We start from the raw sequence: 22250 nt of genomic DNA on the forward strand, positions 1-22250 counted from the left end.
CGCGGGGCGGGGCGGGGCGGGGTGGGCGGCGCTTGCGCGCAGGGACGGCCGGAGGCCCGGTGGCCGACGAGTGCGCAGGCGCCGGGGCGGAAGCCCGAAGACCGAAGGGGGAGGTGGGAGGTCTCTCCCGGCGGCCCCGGCGGCCATGTTGGGCGCTCTGGGTCTGAGGCAACCGTGGAAGTGCTAGAGAGGACTCTCGAATGTGCTCGGTAGATGTGGCAAGGAGTGAGGGAAGCGTGCTACTAAATCTCCTGTGACCTGAGTGCAACCACGCAACAATCCTTAAAAAAAAAAAAAACAAAAAAACACGACGTCCTATAGTCATTTATGAGTTAATCGTCTGGATTTCGGCTTTTGCTAAGTTTCTGAGATTTAAAACTCGGTAAGTCTTTAGTAGCTGGGACTCAACATACACTGAAATTAGATTGGAGAGATTTTTCTTTTTTTTTTTTTCATAAGATGTTTTTCATGAGACACAGGGAGCGCGATGCGGGACTTGATCTCCGGACTCCAGGGTCACGCCCGTGGCCCAAGGGAGATGCGCAACCGCCGAGCCCCCCGGGCGACCCTCGTGGTGTTAAATGTTGCAGAAACGAATGGGCAAGAGCTTGGAGACAGGAAATGGGGACCTTTCACAGTTAAGCATTTTGGCATAGAGTCCGTCCTCTGCATGACCTCTAAGAGGGGAAATGGAAGGGCTTGAAGAAAACGTCAGGAAACAACCTGAACAAAATCATCAAACTACACTTGGATAGACTAGTCACTGCCAGTCCTAGCCCCGTGCCCTCCACAATTTTGTGTCTTGCTCACTCGTTCCAAACTTAGTGGAAAATGTAAAAATTATCACTTTTTAAAGATTTATTCATAAGAGAAAGAGGTAGAGACCTTGGTAGAGGGAAAAGCAGGCTCCATGCAGGGAGCCTGATGCTGGACTTGATCCCAGAAGCCTGGGATGGTGATCCCAGCCAAAGGCAGACGCTCAACCACTGAACCACCTAGGCGTCCCAAAAACGTATAATATTAACTTACAACCAACCGTAATTTTACTAGCTGTTGCACAGGAGAGCAACATATGTAGCCAGCCCTACACAGATGCACAATTATTGGGTAAAAAGTGATGAGGAATATGTATTTCCAAAATCCTATGGTAGTTTGCATTTCTTAAGCCCCTTCATAAGATTTGAAGATGTTTTAAAACTATTAATACTTAAATCTTTATGGGGGCCAGGGTCACCAAATAGAAGATACATATTTCAGAGGGAGGAATTCATCACTGTTAACTTGTGAAAATCAGGATCTATTTAGCATTTTTCAGTCTTTTTTTTTTTTAATTTTTATTTATTTATGATAGTCACAGAGAGAGAGAGAGGCAGGCTCCATGCACCGGGAGCCCGACGTGGGATTCGATCCCGGGTCTCCAGGATCGCGCCCTGGGCCAAAGGCAGGCGCCAAACCGCTGCGCCACCCAGGGATCCCGCATTTTTCAGTCTTAAGCAAACCTAAGGAATTCCTGCCTTTGGAGAATAGTAGCTAATCATAGTGAGCTGGTTATTGTGCCAAGCACTGTACATACATTCTCAATGCTAACAATCGAGGAGATGGGCGGGATCCCTGGGTGGCGCAGCGGTTTGGCGCCTGCCTTTGGCCCAGGGCACGATCCTGGAGACCCGGGATCGAATCCCACGTCGGGCTCCCAGTGCATGGAGCCTGCTTCTCCCTCTGCCTGTGTCTCTGCCTCTCTCTCTCTCTGTGACTATCATAAAAAAAAAAAAAAAAAAAAAATCTAGGAGATGGGAAAAAGGCATCAACTATATTGTGCTTTCACAAGTAGTGAAGGACTGCAGAGAGAAATTTAGAAATCACAATAAGATTACAAGGGTGAAAGATGATGAACGTTGAAAAAAATCTTGTGTATACTACCAAAATTAGTTTTCGAAATGGTTTTAAATTTACTCATACCTAGGCAATTACTAATTTGATATTTACCCAAAATTTCATTTATGAACATTTTTTAAATTTTTTATCCTTTTTTTTTTTAAATGTATTCATGAGAGACACAGGCAGAGGGAGAAGCAGGCTCCAGATCAGGCCCTGGACTGAAGGCTGCCCTATGAAAATGTTGTGTTCCTAGTGCATACTGTTGGTTTTGAGGTGGCACTGCCCCCCCCCCCCATTCATGTTTAGTCTTGACTCCTACTACCTCAGATTGTGACTTATTTGTAGATAGGGCTGTTACAGACCTACTTAAGGTTAAAATGAGGTCACTAGGGTGGGCCCCAATCCAATGACTGATGTCTTTCTTCTTGAAGAGATTACTACACACTCACTGAGGAGATTGTGTAGAAGATGGTCATCTACCAGCCAAAGTGAGACCTTAGTGTAAACAACCCTGCCCACAACTTGATTTTTTTATTTATGAGAGGCAGAGGGAAAAGCAGGCTCCACACAAGGAGCCAGACATGGGACTCCATCCCAGGTCTTTAGTATCAGACCCTGGGCCAAAGGCGGCACTAAACCGCTGAGCCACCCGGGCTGCCCTAGATTTTTTTTTTAAAGGCAATTTATCCTTCTGGAATTTTGCTGCATCATCATATGAGTTGAAATTCTTTTGCTATTTTTCCCCATATACTTTACTGGTTCTCTTAACACAATTTACGGGATAACTTTTCTCTTTATGATTTTGGATTGAACTCCTGTATACTATTCTAGCCATATCTCTTGCACCAATTTAGTATTTGGAGCTTTATAAAATGTTTGCAGCTAATCCCTTTTTCATTATAGCTTTATTTTTATTTATTTTTGAAGATTTTTTTTTTAATTTCACAGCACAAGCAGGGATAGAGGGAGAAGCAAGCTTCCCACTGAGCAAGGAACCGCATGGGAGGCTGGATCCCAGGACCCTGAGACCATCATCCAAGCTGAAGGCAGACACCTAACCAACTGAGGCACCCAGGCACCCCTTACTGTAGTTTTATTTTTAAGATTTTATTTTGGGGGCATCTGGGTGGCTCTGTTGTTAAATGTCTGCCTTTGGCTAAGTGTGTTTTACCTCCGGTTAATACATGGAACAGACTCAACTGCTAATGTGATGTGTGAACCAGCCAATTCTGTGAGTGGACAGAAAGCAGTGTTATGGATCTTGATCCTCATGATGCCTCTCAAAGGCCCAAGACGGGCAGCCAGTCTTTCTATAAGATCCTTATGGCTATCATTAAACAGACATTATAAGGATGAGCTCTAAAAACTAAAAACTCACCATATTGGTAGCACATAAAAAAAACAAGAGCAGGGTTGTTTTTTTGTTTTGTTTTGTTTTAAGAGCAGGGTTTAGAATTAAAATTGACAGAATGCCAGTCAGTACAAAAACATCTTGGCAATCAGTAAAAGCCTCCTAAGAGTAATGACAAAAACATTCAATGCCATTCAGTTGGGAGAAAAAAAATCAGGTATAAGAAAGTGTCAAAACAAATTTTGGCCCACAAGAGGCTTTAATATGGTCTAGAAATCTAAATGACTAAATTAGAAGGCTGAATCAAAACGTGAGGGCATTAGGGGTGCCTGACTGGCTCGGTAGGTAGAGCATGCAATTCTTAATCTTAGGGTCATGAATTCAATCTCCATGTTGGGCACAGAGCTTATTTTTTAAAAAGTGAAGACATTAATATAATTGGCACATCAGTTTAGTAGAAGGTATAGGTGGTAATAAGAGAATATTACAAGCTAACATCCAAATTATAATTAAGAAAGAAAATATTAGTTAGATCAGCTATCTGTAGAAATGATACAAACCAAGAAATGCTTGGCATCAGTTTTAGTAATACCAAAATCTAATCAAGGTGATGGAGGCAGATCAAAGAATACGGTTTTGATGAGATCAATGATATATATCTATATATTTATAGATATATAAATGATGAGGCCTGATTAGGTGAGAGCCTTATGGTGGAGATAAATATTAAGAGAATAGCTTCTGTTTACTCACTACAGAACACTTATCAGATGCCAGAAGCTTTACATTGTTTCATTAGTCCTCACAGTCTTATGAAGGGGATGAGTCTTTAGGGATGAGAAAATCTGGGAGATGGTAACCTGCCTAAAGTTACTAGTAGGAGGTAGAGCTGTGATTCAAACACAATCCAGGACTCTACAACTGGTGCTCTTAGCCAATTAGTTGCATTTTTCAAACAGATCACCTGTAGAATTCTGTCCTACAATACTGTATATGATAGCTTTAAAAAAGTTCCATGGAAAAAGGAATTGGGAAATTGAGTGCTTACTCTACTCTAGGACTTCTCTGAGCCTTTACTGTAATCTAAAGACCACAGAAAATAGCAAATGGATTGGCTGGCTGGCTTTTCTAGATCATCTCTATCTTGTCCTTACTCTGACTGCACAAAGTGAATAATTAATGGAAAAGACTACCTCTAGGACGTGGACTAGATATGGCAGGAATATGCATAGTGCTTAAAAATGCCAGGATTTGGGCAGCCCAGGTGGCTCAGCAGTTTAGCGCCGCCTTCAGCCAGGGGCCTGATCCTGGAGACCTGGGATCCAGTCCCACGTCGGGCTCCCTGCATGGAGCCTGCTTCTCCTTCTGTCTGTGTCTCTGCCTTTCATGAATAAGTAAATAAAATCTTAAAAAAAAAAAAATGAATGCCTATATGTAACCAAAAATTAGAAGAGTTTTTTGGAAAATTAAACTTAAATAAGATCTTAGCTATAAACAAGCAGAAGGATGATGTAATCTTTTGACATAATTAAAACTGGGTAAACCACAATAGGTGTGTTCCTTAAATAGTCTGCCAAATATTTTTCTAGGTCTATTATAGCTATTGTGCAAATGGATTGGCATGAATAGTTATATCCTTAATGTGTACGTCATTAAGAGGCCGGTAGGTCTTCTCATTTACTGGTAACTTCTCCAATTCATCTAGAGTTTCTAGACCATCTATTACCCTGAAAGAGAAATATAAATGTTTGAAAATTTCCATAGATTGAAACATAATATCCAAATACCAAATAGCAATTACAGTTTCCTTAATTAAGAAAAAGAAAAAAGAAAAAAGAACCATGTCTCATAGTTCTTTGCATTCCCTAGTTGAATATGCAATAAAATACGGATTTGTTTTTCTACCATGGATATAAGCCAAAATTCAGAAACAAAAATTCATTTTTATGGACTTTAGACAATAGCAGTGACTAGGAATATTACCACCAAAGTATTCCCACAGCATAGCTACAAATGGGTCTAATATAACCAGTCATAAGATTTTCTTTACTAGAGGAATACTCAGAGAAAGTATGTAATGGTGACACTGTTATTAATTAGTATTGCCCTATACTAAAGATCCTGAAGTGGGTGGCCATTTTGCACTTTATTTAAATATGGTGTTTTTACTTTTTGCATCTAGGCAACAACAAAAAGCACTAATAATAAAAGAAGGAAAGATGGGAACTTAAGCCCATTTCCAGGAAGCGTATTTCCACGTCACAAATATAAGAAAATATAGAGAGCTATCCTTCTGGCAAATGGTCTAAAACATTTGCTAAGGAAAGGTGGATTTATTTATATATTTATTTATTTTGGAGAGAGCAAGTAAGAGAGAGAGCACACAAATGGGGAGGGGGGAAGAGGAAAGGGAGAGAGGATCTTGAGCAGACTCCTTGCTGAGCAGGGCATCTGATGTGGGGCTCAAACCCAGGACCCTGAGATCATGATCTGAGTGAAATCAAGAGTCAGACACTATGGACTGAGCCACTGAGATGCCCCAGGTGGCTTTAGGTTATATCTCTTAGTGCAACTCTAATCAATTTCCAAGACTTACAGCATAACTTACAAAGATAACAGATTTACATTTTATTTTGCATTTCTACCAACCTTTTGAATTTACTCCCAAATGTAGAACCAAATATTTTTTTAAGATTTGATTTATTTGAGAGAGAGAAAGAGAGCATAAGCATAGGGAGCAACAGACTCCCTGCTAAGTAGGGAGCCTGACATGGGGCTTAATCCTAGGACTCTGCGATCATGATTTGAGCCAAAGGCAGATGCTTAACAGACTGATCCACCCATGTGCCCCCTCACTAAGGTCCTTAAATTTTGAGTTTCAAAAGCTTCCTCACCTTTTGGGTCAGAGAAACAGGACATAGGAAACAGATCTCAAGCAAAAAGGGCATGTAGAATTGAGTCAAGTTAGTCAAGTGTTTGGGACATGGGCACCTTTGAGAACAAATGGAAAGCTACATGCCATCTTCCAAAAAAGTATGTGTGTATACACAGAACACATAACTTCAAGGAATTAAGAAACCTACAGTTAAGAATCTTTGTTCTTAACTCTCTAGTTGTCACAAATCTAGTGATATAAATCCTGGTAGTTAATGATCAATGATTCTGGGTTAAAGGAGAAAACAAAAGGAAGGGAACCTGAATTATCTACATCCAGGCAATTACTACTAAGGCTGTAATATTTCACTAATTTCATTGATTATTAATCTGTAAATTAGACATTTATATAGAATGAAAACTAAGAGTTGTTGAGTCTTCGATTTTTTAAAAAATTTTACACAGGCCCATTTATTTCCATTTTTTAAAAAAGATTTTACTTATTTGAGAGAGAGAGAGGGAGCATGAGTGAAGCGAAGGGCAGTGGAGAAACAGACTCCTTGTTGAGCAGGGAGCCTGACTCAGGGCTTAATCCCAGGTCCATGGGACCACGACCCGGGTCAAAGGCAGACACCCAACCAGCTGAGCCAACCAGGCACCCTGAGTCTTCTAGTTTATCTAACTTGGCATCCAAACTGTTAAAAGAAACCCTACAACTGTGCCTTGGTTTATTGAACACAGTAAATGTTTGTTGAATGAACATTTGACAGGTTGACATTTTGCTGATTTATAAAAGCAATTCCCAGGCATGGTGCTAATAGTGGATATTCTGGCACAGTCTGCTGAACAACTACCTAGAATCCAGTCTCCCGGCTTCTTCCTCATAGAATCTTGATTTTATTGAGACTGGCAATGTGTTTCTGAAAAACATTTCCTACCCTCCCTTGTAGGTAATGAAGTCCACAATGTTAAGTTCTGGGTCTTCTAGGAAAGCTATTTAAGAAGGGGCCGACTTGTGGAGCTTACTTAAAAAAACAAAACAAAACCAAAAAACATATAAATAGGGACACCTGGGTGGCTCAGTGATTGAGCGGCTGCCTTCGGCTCAGGGCATGATCCTGGAGTCCAGGGATCGAGTCCCTCATCGGGCTCCTTGCATGGAGCCTGCTTTTCCCTCTGCCTGTGTCTCTGCCTCTCTCTCTGTGTCTCTCATGAATAAATAAAATCTTAAAACACACACAAAAACATATAAAGTAAAACTTAAAAAAAAGGGACTGACTCAGCTGGCAAGCCCCTTTTGCCCTTCCTCCTCCTTTCTGCCTGGAACACATGTTCTGACTGGAGCTATGCTGCCCATGTTATGACCATGAGGTGAGCATGAGGATGGAAGAGAAAGGTGGTTGAGGAGAAAGAGGCGCCTAGAACACTGGTGACAGAAGGGAACCACCGTCTTAGCCCATCTTGTTAAGGCCCCTATTTTTCAGATCTGTTCATTCCTGCAAAATGTTATTCATAAAAAATACAGTACTGTTAATTTGCATAACAGTCCAAAAAAAAGGGAAAAGTATTTGCTCCTATTTTACGAAATAAAGAAATTAAGGCTCGAAGAGGTTATACGTTCCTAAGGTCACAGGGCTGGTAAGTGGTGGGCTTACCAGGTGTATTTAGCTTTCATACTGCTCTTTCAATATTATGCTATCATAGTCTCTCATATGCAGCCCTTGCATTGAAATTCCAAAGAAAACTATAACCAAAATACTCACTTTCCAAATACCGTATATTTCATGTCCAAATGTGGCTGCTTGCCATAGGTGATGAAGAACTGAGATCCATTGGTGTTTGGGCCATTATTAGCCATTGATACAACACCCCTAACATTGTGCTGTGAAAGACAGACCAAAATATTTAATTGTGTGGGTTTTTTTAAATTTTATTTATTTATTCATGAGAGACACACAGAGAGAGAGAGGCAGAGACAAAGGCAGAGGGAGAAGCAGGCTCCATGCAGGGAGCCTGACGTGGGACTCGATCCCGGGTCTCCAGGATCACGCCATGGGCTGAAGGTGGTGCTAAACTGCTGAGCCACCCGGGCTGCCCTTAATTGTGTTTTTATGTAAGTATTCCAAATATAGGACTGAGACAAGATCTGTACTTTTTAAGGGACCAAGAAAACATTTAATTAGCTTCTATTAAGGCTAATCCAAATGTTCAGTTTCTGTATGATCTGTATTTCTAACACTTGTATGTGAATTGTGTACATATCAAATCATATGCCCCAGTTAATTGCATTTTCACTTTGGAGGAGTACAGCCACAGACATTTTTAGCTAAACCAAGGCATAAGAGAAGTCTTTACATCATATTAGGGAACAGTGTGCTGGCATGAAACAATCAGGAAGAGAACAAAACCAAAATCCCCATAATCTCTTCACACGTACACTGGCCTCTGGCTAGTTGCTTTATCTGTAAAACAAGGGAGGGAGGTTGGACTAGTTCAGGGGTTTTATCCATAATTCAAATGCTCACCTGGGTCAGCAGATAATAAATGGGTTATTTGGACAGAATGTAGGAGTGATGGAGTCTGGCAAAAGGAATAGTATATCTCTTGCCTAAATAGTACTAAAACATTTTTTTAGACCACGGCCACAGAGAATGTATCTGTGGATCTTCCACCCAAGGGCAGGCAGCTCATAAACCAGGACCGGATGATGTAAGGGAAGGTCTCCTATTGCTCTAATACTCATGATACTATTTGTTATACAAGGGACTGTATATAAGAATTATAAGGACATTATTGAGAAGATTGAAGACATGACAAAACTGTGCTATAAGGAGGCGCCGCAATATAAAATATATCATAAATAACTAGTGATTACTCTCTTTTTTTTAATTTTTTTAATTTATTTTTATTATTACTATTTTTGCAATGAAACTTTCTTTTTTTTTTTTTAATTTTATTTATTTATTCATGATAGTCACACAGAGAGAGACAGAGAGGCAGAGACACAGGCAGAGGGAGAAGCAGGCTCCATGCAGGGAGCCCGACGTGGGATTCGATCCCGGGTCTCCAGGATCGCGCCCCAGGCCAAAGGCAGGCGCCAAACCGCTGCGCCATCCAGGGATCCCTGATTACTCTCTCTTAAGCTATTCATCAGCAGACACTAATGAGAAAGCAATAGAAATCTAGCTACATCAAGATATTAAAGCTTTATTTTCTTCTCAAAAGGTGACTCAAATGTTACATTTAACTTATAACTTAATAAAATATTCATTAACCTATTTCTAAGATGTAAGAATTCCAACTTACTTGGATTCTCTGGGTGGCTCAGCAGTTTAGCGTCTGCCTTCGGCCCAGGACATGATTCTGGAGTCCCGGGATCTAGTCCCGCATCAGGCTCCCAGCATGGAGCCTGCTTCTCCCTCTGCCTGTGTCTCTGCCTCTTGTTCTGCTTCTCTCATGAATAAATAAAATCTTAAAAAAAAAAAAAAAAAAAAGAATTCCAACTTACCAAACTATTGCATGTGCCTATGTACTCGTCATCTCTTACCTCAACCTCTCCCAAGGAAAAAAAAAAAAACCACCATTTTACTATCTTTATACATGCCTAAACAATAGATTGTTCTCTTCCGGTTGTTTCTGAGCTCTCTAAAATAGTATCATACTATTTGTAGTCTTCTGGTAAATGCTTTTTATACCATCATTATGTTTCTAAGACTTACACATAAATGTGTAGCAGTAATTGTGATTTTTTTTTTAAAGATTTTATTTATTTATTCATGGAGACACACAGAGGCAGAGACGTAGGCAGAGGGAGAAGCAGGCTCCATGCAGAGAGCCCCATGTGGGACTCGATCCTGGGACTCCGGGATCACACCCTGGGCTGAAGGTTGGTGCTCAACCGCTGAGCCACCCAGGCGTCCAGTTGTGATTTTTTTATTGCTGGATAATAATCAACCACTGAATATACTCTATTTGTCCATGTTATGATCAATGGATATTTGGGTTGTTTTTAGATTTTGCTATTAAAATAGCACCCTAGGAACACTCCTGTACTGATTCCTAATGCATATGTACAAGAGTTTCTATAAGGTAAACATTTGGGAATGGAATTGCTGGGTCAGAGTATGTGAATATTCAATACACACCCAACTCTGGTATATAAAGATGATAGTTCTTAAGACTTTAGGAATCATTAGAGAACCTTAAAATATAATCTAGGTTCTAATCAGTTTTATTCTTTTTTTCTATATTAAGGGGTATAAGGCCTTAATATTTCCTATTTTTAAAACTCCACAGATGAGTCTATAATAGCCAGTGTTGAAAATCACTGGTATAGGATGGTGAATTAGTGTTACTGAAGCAGTTATTAATTAATACCTAAAGTTGCTTTGTTTGTAATTCAGGAAAAGGATGACTTATAAACAATTTATCACCTCCCAGCCCCAACTCCTATAACAAAAGTAATGTTTCCTCATGAAGGAAACAAAAAGAAAAAATAAATTACTCCTAGTCCCATCATCCAGACTTAAACACTGCAATGAATTTTCAGAATTTTCTTGGAGATATATATATATATATATATATATATTTTTTTTTTTTTTAAAGATTTTATTTATTTATTCATGACAGACACAAAGACGCAGAGGTATAAGGCAGAGGCAGAAGGAAGCTCCCTGTAGGGAGCCTGATGCAAAGCTTGATCCTAGGACCCCGGGATGATGACCTGAACCAACGGCAGATGCTCAACCACTGAGTCACCCAGGTATCCCTCTTGGATATATCTTAATGTGACTGAAATACGATGTACTAAATCACATATTTTAGGGGCACCTGGGTGGCTCAGTTGGTTAAGAGTCTGCCCTCGGCTCAGGTCATGCGGGGAGCCTGCTTCTCCTTGTGCCGCAGCTCCCCTTGCTGTGCACTCGCCTCTCTCTCGCTCCCTCTCTCAAAAAAAGAAAAAAAAATATATTACATGTTCTTATTGAGGAGAATTTATCTCTTTTTTAAAAATTTCTAAAGTTATCATTCTATGCAGATACAAAGTTTATAAGATCACATGATAATTGTCAGCAGATGTCATCTCTGGGAAGTAGAACTGATTTAATTTTAAATTTTAATAAAAAAATTTTTTTAAATAGGCATGTGTTAGTTTTTTATTTAAAAACAAAGGTTCTTGGAGTGCCTGGCTCAGTTGGCAGAGCAGGCAATTCTTTATTCTGAGATTGTAAGTTTGAGCCCCTTTTAGGTATAGAGATTACTTAAAAATAAAATCTTAAAAAATATATATATTTGTTTTTTAAAAAAATAAAATCTTTTAAAAATAGGAAATTTGAAAAAATGTTCTTTAGAAAGTTTGAAAAATAGAGAAAAAAATATGAAAAGAAAAAAAAAGGAAACAAAAATCTCTAATTTTACTATGCTATGCACTTCTCTTTAACCTAGCTGGGATTTACCACAGAAATTAAGTTAACTCAGGAATATTCAAACATCTAACAGATGATAATAAAAATTGGATATTTACCATGTGCAGTATTGCAACCAGGAGGTCTCATGGTCTTTCTTGCCTATCCTCAAAAAAGGCTAGTAATTCATGTCATTCAACATAAATTTTATAGTGAGACATTAAGCCCTTTTGGTACATCACTGATTAATAAACATTTCAGGCTGGACCCAAAGAAAAGCTCACTTAATGTCAAGATCCATGTGATTGCGAGATTCCAGAATATTTTTTAGGTAAGAAATGTCATTTATATTTATATTTTCTCCCTGACATTTATCAAGTGTACTAAAACTACAAAAAAAGCATGTTTGTATACTAATGACATTACCTTGTGTTACTACAACATATGTATTAAAGTTTTCAAGTGTAAACAAGGCATGAGAAGATAGATTTTGAAGCACTCGAGATATACCTTAAGATATTCACTATATTCATCCTCAAATTTCTTGCCCCAGATACTGTTACCTCCTCTTCCGGTACCTATATTATGAGACAGACAAATAAAAAAAGTATCTAATTAAAAAAAAAAGGGGGGGGGGAGTATCTAATGTTGAAAAAGTTTCATTTTCTAAAACATAAGGGCTATTTTATAACTCTTTAAATTTGCAATGTCCTCTTCTCAAAATTCCACTTTATAGAGCAGAAAAATAAAGTATCTCTACAAAAAACAAATCCCCTCACTATCAGTATTGTTCATATTTTGTTTTATTCATTTTTTTTTTTAATTTTTATTTTTTATGATAGTCACACACAGAGAGAGGCAGAGACACAGGCAGAGGGAGAAGCAGGCTCCATGCACCAGGAGCCCAACGTGGGATTCGATCCCAGGTCTCCAGGATCGCGCCCTAGGCCAAAGGCAGGCGCCAAACTGCTGAGCCACCCAGGGATCCCTGTTTTATTTATTTTAAAGAGAGTGCAAACACATGAAATGAGAGGAGTACAAAGAAAGAACCTGCTCAACGTAAGGTCCGATGCAGGGATTAATCTCACAACCTTGAGATAACGACTCAAGCTGCAACCAAGAGTCCAACACTCAGTTGACTGAGCCGCTAGGCACCCCGTTCATATTTTATTTTAAAACTAGATGCAATAAATAAATAAATGAATAAATAAATAAAACTAGATGCCAGTAACTTCTACTTAAAATTTTTCTTTTTTTTTTTAAAGATTTTATTTATTTATTCATAGAGACAGAGAGATAGAGGCAGAGAAAGAAGCAGACATCATACAGAGCCTGACGTGGAACTCGATCCAGGGTCTCCAGGATCACGCCCTGGGCTGCAGGGCGCTAAACCGCTGCGCCACCGGGGCTGCCTTTTTTTTTTTTTTTTTTTTTTTTTAAGATTTAATTTATTTATTTATGAGAGACACACAGAGAGAGAAGCAGAGACACAGTCAGAGGGAAAAGCAGGCTCCAATGCAGGGGAGCCCAACATGGGACTCAATCCCGGGTCTCCAGGATCAGGCCCTGGGCTGAAGGCGGCGCTAAACTGGTGAGCCACCTGGGCTGCCCTAAAAATTTATTGTTGTGGTAAAGTAGCCAGGTTATAAAAACTCTATGTGCTTATATTTTTGTTTTATTTTATAAAAATTAATTTTATTTATTAAAAATTAAATTTTCACGTACACATTTTTTTTCTAAGTAGGTTCTAGGCCCAGTGGTGCTTGCTTGAACTCACCAGCTTGAGATCAAGACCTGGGCTGAAATCAATAGTCAGATGCTTAAACTGAGTCACATAGGTATTCCAAAAAATATTTTTAATTTGAGTATAGTTGACATACAATGTTACATTATATTTTTCTGTTCTTTGTTTACCCTCTTTTTCACACTATATACCCAATTCTCTAGATATTAATAGAATTAACTTACCTGTCGGATCTCCTGTTTGAACCATGAAACCCTTGATATTTCTATGAAATATACAGCCATTGTAGTAATTACTGGCACAAAGAGCCAAGAAATTCTGAAAAGAGAGAAAGTAATGATTGGGAAATGATATAGCAAAAATACACTTACACATATATACATATTTTTTTAAAGATTTTATTTATTCATGAGACACACAGAGACAGGCAGAGACATTAGGCAGAGGGAGAAGCAGGCTCCCTCTTGGGAGCCCGACAAGGGACTCTATCCCAGGACCCCAAGATCATGACCTGAGCCAAAGGTAGGCGCTCAACCACTGAGCCACACAGGTACCCCCCAACCCCTCTATGTTTAGAGAAAAATTATCTGCTCTTTCTTTGATCCACCTTTAATATCAAAGGTAAGTGGAAATTAGGCCAGAAATTATGATGGCTAGTTTTTCCTGACAATGGTTTTATATACAAGCTTTTATTTTTTTTTTTTTAGGTTAGATGATTTAATTCCAAAATGGTTATCCTGCTGCATTAACTCATTTTTTTTTAAGATTTTATTTATTTATTCATGAGAGGCAGAGACAGAGGCAGAGGGAGAAGCAGGCTTCATGCAGAGAGCCTGATGTGGGACTCGATCCTGGGTCTCCAGGATCATGTCCTGGGCTGAAGGCGGGGCCAAACCACCAAGCCACCGGGGCTGCCCATTAACTCATTTTTTATATGGACATAATGGTACTCACCTCACAAGTTTTGGGTGTCCTCTCACAGAATACTTCAATTTTAATATCACCTACATCTGTATGCAGTGTCACTGACTAAAAAAGAGAAAAAAAAAATAGAACAAATTAGATTTCTTTGTGACTTATGTGCTATATTATTCTCAAACTAGATTAAAGATGACAGCCTGAATTAAAACACAAAAAGAAATGCCATTTCAGAGATGGTATGTCTACACACCTGAGAGTAAGGTGTACTTCTTCAAAATTTATTTCAACAGTAGAAAAAAACTCCAGAAAATAAATATAAATGTTAATGTAAAATGGTACCTATCATAAAAATTTAACAGTAGGGCAGCCCCGGTGGCGCAGCAGTTTAGCGCTGCCTGCAGCCCAGGGTGTGATTCTGGAGACCCTGGATCGAGTCCCATGTCAGGCTCCCTGCATGGAGCCTGCATCTCCCTCTGCCTGTGTCTCTGCCTCTCTCTCTTTTTGTGTCTCTCATGAATAAATAAATAAAATCTTTAAAAAAAAAAATTAACAGTAAATATACTGTGATGGAAATACTTATTTTAAGTGTGAATTTGTCATCAATAAAAATGAAAACAATGGTTATATTAGTATTACTGATTTAAATGGCAATTCACCAACATCATTAATATATATTGAAAAAGAGTAAGAAAATGACTTTTCAAAACAGAGTCTCCACCATTTATTTCCCTATGTAATTTGAGAGTGTTAAAAACGATTCTTCACTGAAGACAACAATCTTAAATGTGCAGAGGTAATCATATTACTCCTTGCTTGCTTTTTGTTTCTCTGATGTTCGAGTAACCTGCATATTCCTTTTGTTATCCCATTGTGGGGTCAGGGGTTATTCTGAGGCTTCCTTTTTCCTTTCTCCTCTTCCAGTAGTATCTGATGTAGGAAAAGACGTTAGGGTTGGAAACTGACAGCCAAGAAAGAATTCTTGAGGTGCCTTTGGTGCAAAAAGGTGATTTTATTAAAGCGTGGGGACAGGACTCACGGGCAGAAAGAGCTGCACTGGGGTCACAGCGAGTGGCCCATTATATACTCTCAAGTTGGGAGGGGTGTAGGGAGAGCATAAATCTCTAAGGAATTCTGGAAGCAAGGTTTCCAGGACCTTGGTGGTGGTGGGGTGATAGCTATTGTTGGGCAAAGATCCTTCAGATATGTATCAGTGGGCCATATGCTTGGGGGATGATTGCCAACAGGTATCTTGGGGGAGATAAGGGAATTTATTTCTTTTATTTGAGAAAGCACAAGCGGGGGAGAGTTAGAGGAAGAAGCAGGTTCCCCGCTGAGCAGGGAGCCCAATGTGGGGGCTCAATCCCAGGACCCTAAGAGCATGACCTGAGCCGAAGGCAGACACTCAACTGTCTGAGCCACCCAGGTGCCCCGAGATAAGGAAATTCCTAAAGGAATTTTTATATGTTAAAGTAGATTTACAGCATCGTGGGAGTTGGGGTAAGACTGCCTCTTGCCCTTAGCAAGGTATTGACATTGAGGCAGTTAAGTCCCTAGAGGAGCGTCACTCTGCCTGTTTCAAGGACTTGTCAATGGGCTGTAGGTGGTAAGGAAATTTAATAATTTGTCTTCTGCCTCTGTTTCCCACATCAGAATCTAGCAGTCGGAATATGGTCAAGCTGACAAGGGCAAGAGTGTGTGAGTTGGGGTAGGGTGGGAGGAAACAGGGTAGTATTCTCATTGCTTTTCTTCTATTTCAAGCTCTAGTTGCCTACCTTAGATCCAGAACAAAAGGATCCAATCAAAATTATCACACCTGGGTATACTCTGCAACTCCTTTCCATTATATGCTGTAATAAATCTTTTTCTTTAAAAAAGTTAAATTCTGTGCATTTGAAGTGAAACCACTGAAGAATTTATTTTTTTAATTAATTAATTAATTATTAATTAATTATTTATTTATTTATATTTTTTTCCACTGAAGAATTTAAAAGTAATTTTGCTTCGGGTTTTGTTTAGCCATCATACCAGTTTTATTTTCCTTGACTGAATTTCTAAAAATTATCTATAATGAAAGACAACAAGAATTGAATCAAACTTACCATTTTTCTTCTTGATGTGAGTTTCAGGAAGTACTATTGTTCAATTTCTCAGTCTCACCAAGAGAAGTTAGAAAACGTGTCTCTATTCCCAAAAGAGAAAATTAAGTTCGTTTTCCTCTCTTAACTCACACATGCTCATTTCTACCCCATATTTAAAAGAAAAAGTCTGGAACAGCACCCCCCAAGTAATAAAAGTCTAGTGATGGAAATGATGAGAACCTATCGATCTCCTACTTCCCCTGTTCACTTCTTCTTCACTCCCTGCAAGTCCTCCAAGTCGCGTACATTTCCGCCTTGGGGTCCAGGCGCTGGGTGCTCTCTTTGTCTGGAGCCCTTACACCCAGACGTCTGGCCGCTTATTTTCCTCGAGTCCAAGTCTCTGCTCAGAAGTCAGTTCCTATTGGCCTTATAACTCTCCTTAAAACTGCCTTCAGGGAGCCCTGGGTGGCGCAGAGGTTTGGCGCCTGCCTTTGGCCCAGGGCGCGATCCTGGAGACCCGGGATCGAATCCCACGTCGGGCTCCCTGCATGGAGCCTGCTTCTCCCTCTGCCTGTGTCTCTGCTTCTCTCTCTGTGTGTGACTATCATAAAAAAAAAAAAAAAAAAAAATTGCCTTCACTTTAGTACCTGCCCGATTATCTTTTCCCATAGCACTGACCAATAATACGCTATATATTTTTCTAAAGAAGTCTGTTCCAATACTACCCTCCCGTCCAGAATGCTCACTGGATGGAACAGCCCAAGCACCAGAACAGAGCCTAGCAAGGGTCTCTCTCAGTAAGTGAATGAGAGAATGGGGGATGTGACGGACCACTTCCGTTAGCACACCTGTTGTGGCAACCGAGACGATGCCCTTGCATTTACCCACGTTTCGAAATTAGGGTCTTCGGGCTACCGCAGGCCGAGCGCGGGGCCCGTTAGAACGCTCCTCACCTGCTCGCCTTTTACCTCCCGCTCCCTATTTCAAACCAAAGTGACTAGAACTTACGAAGGCAATGGAATTTACCCTCACCTGGTACGCTTTTGACAGGGAGAGGGGGCTCGCTTCATAACCCTACAAGCACGCGAAACGCAAAGCGGAACTAAGGCGGGCAACACCGGCGAGCGCCTTGAGGTCACTTCCGCCCGGCTCCTCCTCAGCCCGTCCGGCCACGCCTGGAGGCCCTGCGCAGGACCGGAAGTGGCGAGTGCGGGCCTCGCGTGGCGCCCCGCCGTCATTGCGCGCTGTGGAGGTTGTGAGGGCGTTTCTGGGAAAGGAGGCAGAGGGGGGAGACGCGGGCCGGAAAGTGGCGTGTGGCTGGGGAGCCTAGGGCCCCCGGCGGGGAGGGCAGGAGTGCTGACTGGGAGCTTCCGGCGCGTCTGGCGTCTGCCTTGCCCTGGAAGCGGCCTGAAGTGGGACGGAAGTGAGAGCTAGCGGCGCAGTGCAACAGGGTGCCGCTGGCTGGCTGTAGGGCGGGGGCGTGCCACGCTAGGCCTCGTTCCCCGCCGTCCCGCGAAACCTCGCGAGCACAACGTAAGCGGGGCCCTCTTCTCATTCTTGAGAGGGCGAAGCGACAGGGGTCGGGTACCTGGTTACACAGCCGCGGCCCTGCGAGTCGGGCTGGCTGCCGAGTGGGCGCCCCCCCACCCGCCGGCAAAGCCGCCCCCCGTTGTTCATGGCGTCAAGCCACGCCGCTTCGCTGCTTCCTGATCCGTGAAGTGGGAGGGTGGTGGTATTTTCAAGGGTTCTTTCAAATTTAGCCGTTGGCCCCCGCGGCCTCAGTTGCCCGCCCGCCAGCCTGGGTGAGTGCAGAGCGCAGCGTCGGTGCTTGGAATCCGGAGAGGAGAGTGGTATGAGGACCTGAGCTCTCACGCGACCCCAGGCCCCAGTGGGTTTCGGAGGCCCCACGTCCCTTCAGAGCAGACACTGAATAAGTGCGCACACCTCATAGTAAACATTTTTTTTGCTGAAAACATACTTTTTTTTTCAACGAATTTGAGCATATTTATTGAAAAAGTTTTTTGAAATTAGGTTATTAATATTTGATTAGATTTTCGGTTGGCTGTGCTATACCTTGTCAGTTATTATGCATATTTTTTTTAATTTTTATTTATTTATGATAGTCACAGAGAGAGAGAGGAGGCAGAGACACAGGCAGAGGGAGAAGCAGGCTCCATGCACCGGGAGCCCGATGTGGGATTCGATCCCGGGTCTCCAGGATCGCGCCCTGGGCCAAAGGCAGGTGCCAAACCGCTGCGCCACCCAGGGATCCCAGTTATTATGCATATTATGAATGCTTTTCTTCAAAAATATAAATATTCCTGGATTTTTAATTTTCTCTTTATTTGTAGGACAGTGGGTGAATTCCTTTTTTTTTTCTTTTTTTTTTTTTAAGATTTTTATTTATTTATTCATGAGAGATAGGCAGAGAGAGAAGCAGGCTCCATGCGGGAGCCGGTCGTGGGACTTGATCCTGGGTCTCCAGTATCACACCCTGGACCGAAGGCAGGCGCCAAACCGCTGAGCCACCCGGGCGTCCCTGTACCTGGATTCTTTTTTTTTTTTTAAGACTTTATGAGAGACACAGAGAGAGAGGCAGAGACGCAGGCAGAGGGAGAAGCAGGCTCCATGCGGGGGCCCCGACGTGGGACTTGATCCCGGGTCTCCAGGATCACGCCCTGAGCCAAAGGCAGATGCTCAACCGCTGAGCCACCCAGGCATCCCCTGTACATGGATTCTTAACTGGAGTTGACTCTTAGTTTAGTATAGGGCCTAGACACTGGAAATGTTTGTCAAGAAAAGCTTTATTTAGGACTTGGAAGGAAGGGTAATATTTAGAGAACTGGAGAAGGCAGGAGGATGATTAAAGCAAAGATGAGAAGAAAAGAACCAAGGTGTGTGTGGGGTGGAGAAAGTGGGGATGAACATTTGTGTATTATGTACCAAGCTCATGTTAGGTGACTTACACGTATTAATTCATTTGCTCCTGTGGTTAGCCTCTGATGTAGGCTGTAGCGTCTCCCGTTTTGTAAATGAAAACATAACCTCAGAGAGGGTAAATGACTGAGATACCACGTGCTGGTAGGTGGCCGACTCTGCATTTGAACCCAGGGGTATGTGACTACAGCTCTTTTGCTCCTGTGCTTTGCTCCCTCAAGGGTCCAGGCCTAAAGTATGTATCTGTACCATTTTCTGTGTTTTGGCTTCAGATACTCAGTGTTACCTGATTTCTGTATGTTGTCGTCTCGTGTACGCCTCATTCCCAGAACAGTCCGGCTTGTTCATTCCCTCATCTACAATTCTTGCCATTCCTCCATGGATTTAAAGGCGCTCCTTTGCTCCTTGAATGACTTTGCATCCCTCTCCCTTGCTGAGAGTTGGGACAATGTTGGCTTACTGGTGGAACCAAGCCCACCACACACTGTAAACACACTCTTCCTTACCAACGACTTGACTGAGGAAGTGATGGAGGAGGCGCTGCAAAAAAAGGCGGACCTCATTCTCTCCTACCATCCACCTATTTTTCGACCCTTAAAACACATAACCTGGAAAACCTGGAAGGAGCGCCTGGTGATCCGGGCTCTGGAAAACAGAGTTGGTATTTACTCTCCTCACACCGCCTATGATGCTGCACCCCAAGGAGTCAACAGCTGGTTGGCAAAAGGGCTTGGTGAGAAGCCTTTTATTTTTTCATGTTTAATATTTTCCCTACAAATGCTTTGAAATTTTAAAGTGTCTTGAATAGAATGTTAACTGCTTTATATGTGTGTACCATTATTTTATTTTTACCTATTTAAAAATAATGTGAAATCTGGCAGTTGTATTTGATAAGTTTTTATCCTTAATGAATAAGGAAAGCATAGGAAATCGTCATTGCTGTGAGTCCTCACTCATGGAACAACGTGCCTAGCACCCAGAAATTTGAGAAGTGCTTGTTAAATTGAGTCAAAAGCACAGCCGTCTCCAGAATCTACTTCATATTGTCAGTAAAATAGATATCAGAGGTTTTTTTTTTTTTTTAAGATATCAGAGTTTTATTGCTTACTCATGCTCCATGCAATGGAGGACTTTAACTTATGTGTTTTAGCTTTATTTTTTAGTAAGTTATTTTAGTTTACTCATTTGGAGCTGAAGCTTTTGTGATGACGTATCTGGATTAATGTGGTCAAGTAGATTATGAGCATTTGCAACCTGAATGATGATTTACATGAAGAAGTATAGGAAGCAGTCACAATTCTGTACATCCTCTAAGAATTCATGAGTCAAGTTTTTGTGATATTTAAGAGTTCTGGAAAATAATTTTGAAAGTAAATTTGGTTTTGTATGTCTGTGCTAAATCCCTAGAATATGGGGGCTCTTGGATGTATAGGTAAGAGATGTGTGTGTATATGTTATATAAGTATCTGAGAATCAGTCTTTAAAAACTCATTTTTTAAAAGTTGTGCCCATAATGGTTTCTCTTTTTAATTAAAAAAAAAGCACACAATTTTTCCCCAGGAGTTTGCACCTCCAGGCCCATACATCCTTCCAGAGCTCCCAACTACCCTACAACGGGAACACACAGAGTAGAATTCAGTGTTAATGGTACCGAAGACCTGGACAAAGTTATTTCTGCAGTGAAACGAATTGCAGATGTTTCTGTCACTTCTTTTTCTACTAGGTACGATATATTTTCCTCCTTTTTTATGTGTATTTGTATGAATCTTCCTTATAAATTCTATAACCCCAGTATTTAGGTCTGAAACAAATTGTTTTCCCCCAGGGCGGGTTTCTAAGGCAGCCTACTTCTCATTTGCATGTGGGTGCTCCATGGGACCCTTTCAAAACAATAAAAATGACAAGTAACACTGTTTTCTATGTGGGAAGGACTATGCTACACCTTTTACTTACAATATTTCTAATTCTCCTGTTAATGTTGAAAGGTGGTGGTTTTTACTTGAGAGGATATAGATATAGATATAGGTAAACCCTTAAAACAACTTTTGTTTTGAGATTGTATTTATTTGTGAGAGACACAGAGAAAGGCAGAGACATAGGTAGAAAGAGAAGCAGGCTCCCTGCAGGGAGCCTGATGTGAGACTTGATCCCAGGACCCCAGGATCACGCCCTGAGCCAAAGGCAGATGCTCAACCACTGAGCCACCCAGGCATCCCTAGATAAACCCTACTGGTAACACATTACATAGGTTTACTCTCTCTCCTTTTTTTTTTTTTTTTTTTTTTAAGATTTTATTTATTTGTTCATGAGACACACACAGAGAGAGGCAGAGACACAGGCAGAGGGAGAAGCAGGCTCCCTATCGTGACTCGATACCAGGACTCTAGGATAATGCCCTGAGCCAAAAGCAGATGCTCAACTGCTGAGCCATTAAGGTGTCCCTATAACAGTGGTTTCAAAGTGAGGTCTCTGGGTCAGCAACATCAGCATCACCTGGAACTGTTAGAAAGTTAAACTCTCAGATCCCTAATAGACCTACTGGATCTGAAACCCTGAGGGGAGAGTTCAATCTGTGTTTTTAATAAGTCTACAAGGAGATTTTTGTGGTGCCTGGGTGCACAGTGAGTTAAGTGTCCAACTCTTGGTTTCCGCCCAGGTCATAATCTCAGAGTCATGAGATTGAGCCTTGTTGTCAGGCTCCCCACTGAATGCAGAGACTGCTTGAGATTGTCTCTCCCTCTCCCTTTGCCCCTCTCTCTTGTGTTCTGTGTCTCAAATCTTAAAAAGTCTGCAAGGAGATTTTGATGCATGCTGAAATTTGAAAAATATTATTCTAGAAAATAGTTTGATTTGGGATTGAATCCTAAATTTCATGTAATCTAATCTATTTTATAGGAGGTTGTAAACCATAGATCGTTCAAAATATGTTTCACAGGGTGCTTGGGTGGCTCAGTTGGTTAAGCATCTGATTAAGCATTCGAGTCTTGGATTCAGCTCAGGTCTCAGGGTTACGAGATTGAGCTCCTGTGGCAGTGAGGTCCAAGTTCAGCACAAAGTCAGTTTGG

At 41.2% G+C, this 22250-nt stretch overlaps 2 protein-coding genes and 1 long non-coding RNA gene across 25 annotated transcripts in view; 2 read left to right on the plus strand and 1 right to left on the minus strand.

The window, feature by feature from the left end:
- Positions 1 to 6: 6 nt before the first annotated feature.
- LOC118353452 (uncharacterized) lies at positions 7 to 13476 on the plus strand. Of its 2 annotated transcripts, none has more exons than XR_007408905.1 (4): positions 7 to 382; positions 10733 to 10865; positions 11767 to 11836; positions 12792 to 13476. It is a non-coding gene; the product is annotated as an uncharacterized LOC118353452 (long non-coding RNA). The 2 variants fall into 2 exon arrangements; XR_007408904.1 differs by lacking the exon at positions 12792 to 13476 and adding an exon at positions 12348 to 12727.
- Positions 1926 to 17339, minus strand: PPIL3 (peptidylprolyl isomerase like 3). Of its 2 annotated transcripts, XM_025441521.3 has the most exons (7): positions 17281 to 17339; positions 16270 to 16351; positions 14204 to 14278; positions 13474 to 13567; positions 12016 to 12083; positions 7867 to 7985; positions 1926 to 4956 (listed from the first exon to the last, which is right to left on the minus strand). In XM_025441521.3, the coding sequence occupies exons 2-7, from the start codon at positions 16270 to 16272 to the stop codon at positions 4830 to 4832; spliced, it is 486 nt and encodes a 161-aa protein (XP_025297306.1). In that variant the 5' UTR covers positions 16273 to 16351; positions 17281 to 17339; the 3' UTR covers positions 1926 to 4829. The 2 variants fall into 2 exon arrangements, with proteins under 2 accessions (XP_025297306.1, XP_025297308.1); XM_025441523.3 differs by lacking the exon at positions 14204 to 14278 and having other exon boundaries at positions 17281 to 17337.
- Positions 17340 to 17398: 59 nt separating this feature from the next.
- Positions 17399 to 22250, plus strand: part of NIF3L1 (NGG1 interacting factor 3 like 1) — a 70690-nt gene continuing 65838 nt past the window's right edge. For 16 of the 21 annotated variants that reach the window (XR_007408900.1, XR_007408901.1, XR_004812396.2 and 13 more), the window contains exons 1-3: positions 17507 to 17781; positions 19458 to 19918; positions 20746 to 20908. Coding sequence is in view for 10 of the 21 variants with exons in the window: in XM_025441512.3 (XP_025297297.1) it covers positions 19483 to 19918; positions 20746 to 20908 (599 nt within the window). In the remaining 11 variants the exon portion in view is untranslated. Of the gene's footprint in view, positions 18051 to 18076; positions 18183 to 19457; positions 19919 to 20745; positions 20909 to 22250 lie in introns of those variants that run through there. The other 5 variants (XM_025441514.3, XM_025441518.3, XR_003134254.3 and 2 more) reach the window with 5 other exon arrangements.

This window comes from Canis lupus, chromosome 37 (genome assembly GCF_003254725.2).
Source record: "Canis lupus dingo isolate Sandy chromosome 37, ASM325472v2, whole genome shotgun sequence".
NCBI classification, from domain to species: Eukaryota; Metazoa; Chordata; class Mammalia; order Carnivora; family Canidae; genus Canis; species Canis lupus.